At 36.7% G+C, this 7,043-nt stretch overlaps 1 protein-coding gene across 1 annotated transcript in view; it reads right to left on the bottom strand.

Moving 5' to 3' along the window:
- Positions 1-5,834: 5,834 nt before the first annotated feature.
- Positions 5,835-7,043, bottom strand: part of LOC104625284 (guanine nucleotide-binding protein G(q) subunit alpha-like) — a gene marked incomplete at its 5' end in the record, with an annotated part of 33,527 nt that continues 32,318 nt past the window's right edge. The window contains 1 exon segment of the mRNA XM_010292909.1: positions 5,835-6,795. Coding sequence (XP_010291211.1) covers positions 6,605-6,795 — 191 coding nt within the window.

Genomic DNA, 7,043 nt, shown 5'->3' with positions numbered 1-7,043 from the left:
TGGAGAAGGAGGGATTGCCTTGGACAAGGACACAGCAAACCTTGAATGTCATGCACAGTGACATGGCATTTTAAACACCTTAAGATGGAAAACTTTCTTTTAAGGTCTTAGTGAAAATAACAAAAACTATTTTTTTCCCTTCTTTTTCTGAGATGAATGAAAGCCCAATTCTTGTATTCCTCCATCCCTAACACCAAATGTGACTTGTTGGCTTCATTCCAACTACAGTTGGGTTTAGTCCATGTATACACAAACATGTTATTCTTAAAGAGGAGCAGAAAAGCGTTTTCCTTCTCCTGTAATTTTTTTTCCCAGGATAAAAATGCAATCAAAACCTTTCAAAGTGAAAAGATCAATCCTTCCAAGCCAGAATAGCCAATAGCCCATGAAGTGCACAGAATGAGTGCTTTAGATACTACACAGTAGTATCCTAAAAACTATCCTACTAGTTCAGGACTAGGTTTTGAAGGGAGGGCAGCGTTAACTCTTTTTCCCCTCCCAACTTCTAAGCTTTTTGGCCATGCAATTCTACCTCTTCCATTTAGTCAGTGTAGCACTTGTCTGAACCGTTGATTAGCCAAATTGGCTGAAACCCCTGAGAATTAAGACTACTAAACCATCCAAGCAAGAAGATAAAAAATGAGTGGGTTTTTTTCACCCAGTTTATTGGCTGGGGCAGGGGCTGGCCAAGCGGTAGGGCTGCCATAAGGGAGAAGGAAAACCCAGCCGAGAAGCGGGAACTGAGGTCTTGGAGGGTAGCTCCCGTTGGTAGCAATGAGCTACGAGAGGGGGTCAGCTGCCTTTGATACCAAATGCATTCCTGAGGAGCTGGCAACTGTGTATTTTGTGGCTGTCTACAAATACTCTGGAACTCCTAGGTGTTTGGGACAGTATCCCACAAAGCGGCTGGTAATTAGGCGGTATGATCACAGTATGTGATGTAAGGTTTTATCACAACTATGCACAATTTATCACACAGATACAGTTTCTACATCTATTTCGCTTATCTAAGCATCACCACTTAACACTGCGTTTTTGTCGACATTATCTTCACTGAGACATAAAGATAAAATAAATCCTTCCCCACTGATCCCTCTCCCTTACATTCTGCAACAAGAAAAATCGGGAACCCTTCACTCAAGTCCTTGGTTAGGCAAACCGCTAGGACTCCCAAGATTCTTACTTGAACTGCTGTGATCATGAAATAGAGAACAAACTCATTTTTGCAACTGGCCTGAAATTCTATTACTTCAGTAATGAAGATTTGAGATCCACTGATTATTAAGCAGGTATGAGCCAGACTCCTGAAAAGCAACATGTAGGCATCTTTCCGTTACTCCTATCATCACACGGGTGAACAAAAAGATCAAAGAAAGTCTCTTCTTGCAGTGCTACTGCAATCGGCCAAAATGCTTAATTCACCTCGCCATCTACAGATTCTGAAAATTTTCTACTAGTGACATATAGACTATTATTTCTTTTCCCCCATGCTTCCAAGTTTCCACCGTGCACAAACCAAAACCAGTATTATTAAAAATACTGTCAAATGACTGTCTCCACTGTAGCAAACCTTAAATGTTTTGAACATTCTGGCTGTAATAAAGATCTTCTGGAAATTTTAATATTTAGACAGAGGACAGACCACATATAATTAAAAAGTAATAATGGAATAATACACCTATCCAACATTTAGCACAGTAAGAAGTATTTTGTGAGAACAGTAAGCCCAAATAATATTTCAGAAAAAGTAAATTTCAAGGAATGAAGATACTGTAGTACAAAGTTATGGCCAAAAATACTGTATTTTTAACCAGCAACAGTTTTGAGGGGCAGTAACTGTACAATATTCATTTTTTCCCAAAAAACCTATATTCTGTCCCTCAAATAACACACAATACATGCATTTAAATGACACTTTAAGAACAGCAAATATGATTTTATTTTTAAATACTGCAAGTTTAGAAATGTATCTGACACCCCACCCTCCCCAAAAAATTGGTCAAATAAGGATTTCCTGCAGCATGGTGAATGAGGAATCCAGCAACAGAGTTCAGCTTAAACTGTATTTTGAGGGGAAAAAAAAAAAAATCCAAAACCAACAGATTTACAGGAAGATTGATCTGGCTAACTTTGTAGTTTTCACACTATCTTCAAAATCTCCCTCTATTCCTTTCTTTCCTGCAGCATGGCTACTGTGAAAAAGCTTGAGTGAAACTTACAGTAAAATCCCTTTAACCAGCTAAATAGTGACCCTCAGTGTACTCTTGACTATGTAGAAATGTTTCTGGTTTGACTGATAAAACTCAAAATGTTACAGGTAACCAAAAGCCAAAAAAAAGGAAATATTAGTAGCTCTTCTTCTCAAACAGAACATATGGTTTTGTGAAATCTCTACTAAACTAACAAACTGGACAGGGACAGATGGCTGTAGTTTTTTAACATGTACTAAATATTGGAATTTATGGTTTTTGTCAAAAGAGGGAACACATTTACAAAAGCGGGCATTTCTAAAATACCGCAGCTAACTACCTACAGCAGGACATTTTAACTTCCTAACTTAGGACAGTCTCTCCAAAACATATTTACTTTACTGGTCTCATAGCTAGAGGTAGGTCACTTGTAGTTCTTGTTTATATGCTGCGCACACTTCATTAGTTCACTAATGCAATAGTCTGCAGGATAACCATGCACAGAGCTCCAAGAACAGCAGCACATATAATAAATTAATGGGATAAATTTTATTTTTTCATGTGGGTTAACATGTCTTTGTTTTCTCCTAATATTCCATTCTTCCGTGAAGAATGTGTAACAAGGAAAGGGTCATGAGGTTGAGTAATCTGAAAGTCTTCTGCACCTTACAACCGAAGGCTGGGAGTCTAGCAATATCTTTATATGCAGCCCTCCCCCCCACCCCCTTTAGAGTTTTTGCAAATCATGCAGTCAGTTCTGACTGATATCCAGCATAAAAAGTCTCTTCCCCACTTTCAAACTTAAAAAAGTGATTCACAATCATGTGGCAGTATGATTAAAAATTACAGTCCATACACCTTGACAATCAAGAGTCTGAATTATAAAAAGTAAACTGCCCTTATAGCTGCATCATCCTTTATATGTAAGGACAGTGCCAGTTAATTTGTGAAAAAGGCAAGTTTAAGGTTTCTGTAAAACACGTATTACAGCTTTCTTGTGCTAGTGAACATCTAGAATACACAGGTTCCCAAGACGTTTTCCTTCCCTCCTCCCCATTTATGACATTCAAAGAAATCACGTAATTTTGGCAAAGTTAAAAGGGTTTCTGTCTTGATGTTTTTGCCTTCAGCTTCATGTTAGAGGCACAAACTTCTGGACTCACGCACGATAAGGCATAGTAGAAACCACCAATTAAAACAACAGCAACAACAGCACCACCACAACAACGGAATATACTGCAAGTGGGAACAGCTGCGTCATTTAAAAAGGAAATGTTCTTGTAAACTGTCACACTGCAATGGTGTGTTAGGTGATTCATGTAAAGCTTGCCTTGGCATGCCGAGGTTTTTTGTTTGTTTTTTTCTTTTTTTTTTTCCCCAGAACATGCTCAAATGATCTAAACAATGCCACAGGTTCAGCTTACCTAAAATATACCAGAAATAGCCCAGTGGCGCACAGTCTTGAAAACTTTTGCAATCACAATGTAAGTATAAAGCATGAGTAAACTTTTGTTTTGTTTTTATACAAAACTCAGAACCACATTTCCTTCTCCCCCACCCAATATCCCATAACAAAACAAAACAAATTAAAAAAAAACCCCAAGCCCAAATCTTTGTTAGACACCACTGTCTTTTTTTTTTTTTTTCTTTTTTGGCTACAGTTTCATTTATAGCACTGAATCCAGCATGGGCAATGGCAGTATTACCAGGTTAAAAGAAGGGATATTATCAACAGTGAAACTGTGAGAACAGAAGCTCTGTAGCAAGATCAGGACCAATTTTGTAATGCTGTATGTAAGAGTCACTGCTCTGATCCCCTAATTCACAACGTCAGTGTCACTTTTTATAACCTAGATCTACCTGCTTTAGCTTTATTAAATAAAATGCTTCAACTCCTCATTAACAATAGTGACTTTTTGGTTGTTGTTGTTGTATATAAAGTTTCTGCAGTTTCTGAAAGACTGGCTGATTGATCTGATGTTCCATATCTTTTCAGGCTATTTTTAGGGCAACAGCATATACCCATTAGTACTCATGTACAATGGTTTGAAATATCTCTAAACTTACTTTTCTAATAAAGCCTATTAGAAAAGTAAAAGTAACCTAACGTGAATCTGCCAAATGTAAATTAAATTTATATTTAAAGGCTTATGTTCCAATCCTAGATATAACGGTGTAAATTCTTCTAATAAGACTGGTTTCTACATCTGTATGAAGCCCTGACAAGATTTAAGTATTGTTTTGAATGCGAATGGCCTCTGTCTGAATGTCTCCAATTTACTTCTACTCAGGAATGTGCAAATGATTTTATACAGCACGATGCTAGTACCGCTCTGTACTATAGTAATTTTTTTTGTTTTGTAAATAAAAAACAACAACAAATCCCTAGTCAGAAATAAACTGACAAAATTTACATTCTTCTCTCTTAAAAAAGTAAATAAAATAACATTATTTAAAATGTGAATTAGCTATAAGACATACAATACAATTACATAGATACATATCAATACAGCACATTCAATTTGCCAAAAATTAATGATTACAAAGCCAATATGGATGCTGCCATATATATATATATAGATGTATGTACAATGATTATAGCATTCATAATTGCACTATACCTACAACCAGTTTTAAATTACAAGGTGTTTTAAGAGGGAGCAAAAAATAGCAACTGTTCTTACTATTGTTGATTTGGAGTTGGGAGGGTTAAGGATGAAAAACGTCTCATTAGTATTTATTGTTAACTTTGGTAATCATCTAATAAGCCATTCTTTTTTCTACCTCCCATCCACTGCTATGAGGCAGCAGTTTCTGTGTTAAGTGCACTCTAGGGCTACTTGGCATTGCAGATCATCAATCCAATTACATGTCTGAACTCTGAGTTTTCTGTAGCTTGCTAGCCATCATGCACCTGGTCAAAAAACACCTTTCAACCTAAGCTGCAGAATAAAGGCTCATCACTGTGTGCTGCATTTTTGTTGTTAAAAAATTGCACATTTATATTTCAAGAATGATTTTCTGTTTCATTTACATTAATAAATCTTTTCTAAAGAACATTGAGAGAGGCTATTTTGCATGAAAGCCTATCAAACGTCTGTGAATCAGTTAGTTAACAAGCAACCTTATAAAGAAAGGTTCCTGAATGTGATCTCTCATTAATAGTTTCTTGTTACACAACTAAAGGTGCCTTGGCATTATTACAGAAAATAATCTCATGCCATATCTGACATAAGGAGAGATTTAAATTAGTAGACAGCATGCGTGTGCATGGTGCACCTTGTAGCATATTCACTCACACTGTTGGTTTTGGCATTAGAAAATGGAACACTTTCTAAAAAAGGGAACATATGAGCTGAAACTGTTTATCATTTGGCAGTTGACTCAATCAGGTCAGTTCCCAACCCATCAGTTTGGCATTTCAATCAGTATCTTCTGTTTCAAGAGCATTGGTTTTATAAAAAGCCAGATTTGGCAACACTAATTTTATACAATAAAAATAATTTTTCTACTGTGGAAAAAGAACACTTAAAAAAGCTCTAACTTAAGAAAAAAACCCCACACAACTGAAAAAAACCCACTGTTTCAGGCTGTAGCCACTGGGGAAAATGTAGTGTCTATGACATTTCTATTTGGCATTTGTGAATAAAAGAGAGAAAAGAAATGGCACATGGCAATTAAAAAGAGATTCTAAATATATTCCACATACATTCCAGCTTGTGTCTTAATTATTTCATTACTGTCTTCTGTGAACCTTTCTGCACTGTAAAAATATGGTTAAATTTAATAGCATTGAACAACTGTAATTCTGTTTTGCAATCCCAATATTCTAGTCCCAAAAGTGAAGACAGAATGAAGACACCTATGTCAAGAATTTAAAAATCACAGTATCAATACTTTTGATCCTTCAGAGAAAGTACATACTGTAAAATTAGCATGACTGATGACTTAAATTCTGATGATAGTATTTTCCTGACCAAATCACTCAACAGAAAATACTTCACCCAGGAATGCAACTGGGAAAGAAAAGGCCATTGTACCTTGTATAAGATAAGGGGGAAGGGGAAAGAGGGAGAGAGAAAGGGTCGAGGAAAGAGGAAACGAGCTTGATTTTGCTTCAATAGCAAAAAACTGCTATCTTTTGTAAATGTACGACTGAGAATTTAAAACACATTGAGTCACGTGGTTTTGCCTAAAAAATGAGGAAATGTGCTGTGAATGTACTTCAGCATCTTTTGGTTTTCCTCCATATAGTTTAAATAAAATCATAATATTAACTACAAACTCTGTGGACATTCACAGAGTCCAGGCCGGCAATAAATTAGTATTATGCAAATTGTTTTCACAAATAATACAGTCCCTCTTGTACATCTTTAATCACGCAAAGTTGGTTTTGGAGGGCCTCGTAGGCACGGTTAGACCAGGTTGTACTCCTTCAGGTTTAACTGTAGGATCGTGTCCTTGACAGCAGCAAAGACGAAGCGGATATTCTCTGTGTCTGTAGCGCATGTGAAGTGGGAGTAGATAATTTTGTCACTGTCTGGATTCAGGTCTACGAACATCTTCAGGATGAACTCTCGTGCCGCTTGTGCATCCCGTTGTGGTCCTGATAATTAAGAAGAACAAGTCAGTTTTCTTAAAGTTGATTCAGTATTTGGACATCTTTAACAGAAAACAAGAAAGGGTCAGTCTGTGGTCCTCAGGTAAGAGAAGATAAAGAACTTTTTACTCATCAACAGTATCACATAGTGGCTACTTTCTTCCTGGTAGGAACTATGAAAAATAAAGATGGGAGGAAACTTCAGAAGTTTATCAACTCACAGCTATCATGTCAAAGCTGCTCTTTTCCTGCTG

The sequence above is a fragment of the Phaethon lepturus genome, unplaced genomic scaffold (assembly GCF_000687285.1).
Source record: "Phaethon lepturus isolate BGI_N335 unplaced genomic scaffold, ASM68728v1 scaffold16780, whole genome shotgun sequence".
Classification (NCBI taxonomy): domain Eukaryota; kingdom Metazoa; phylum Chordata; class Aves; order Phaethontiformes; family Phaethontidae; genus Phaethon; species Phaethon lepturus.
This window is presented reverse-complemented; position numbering and strand designations above follow the sequence as displayed.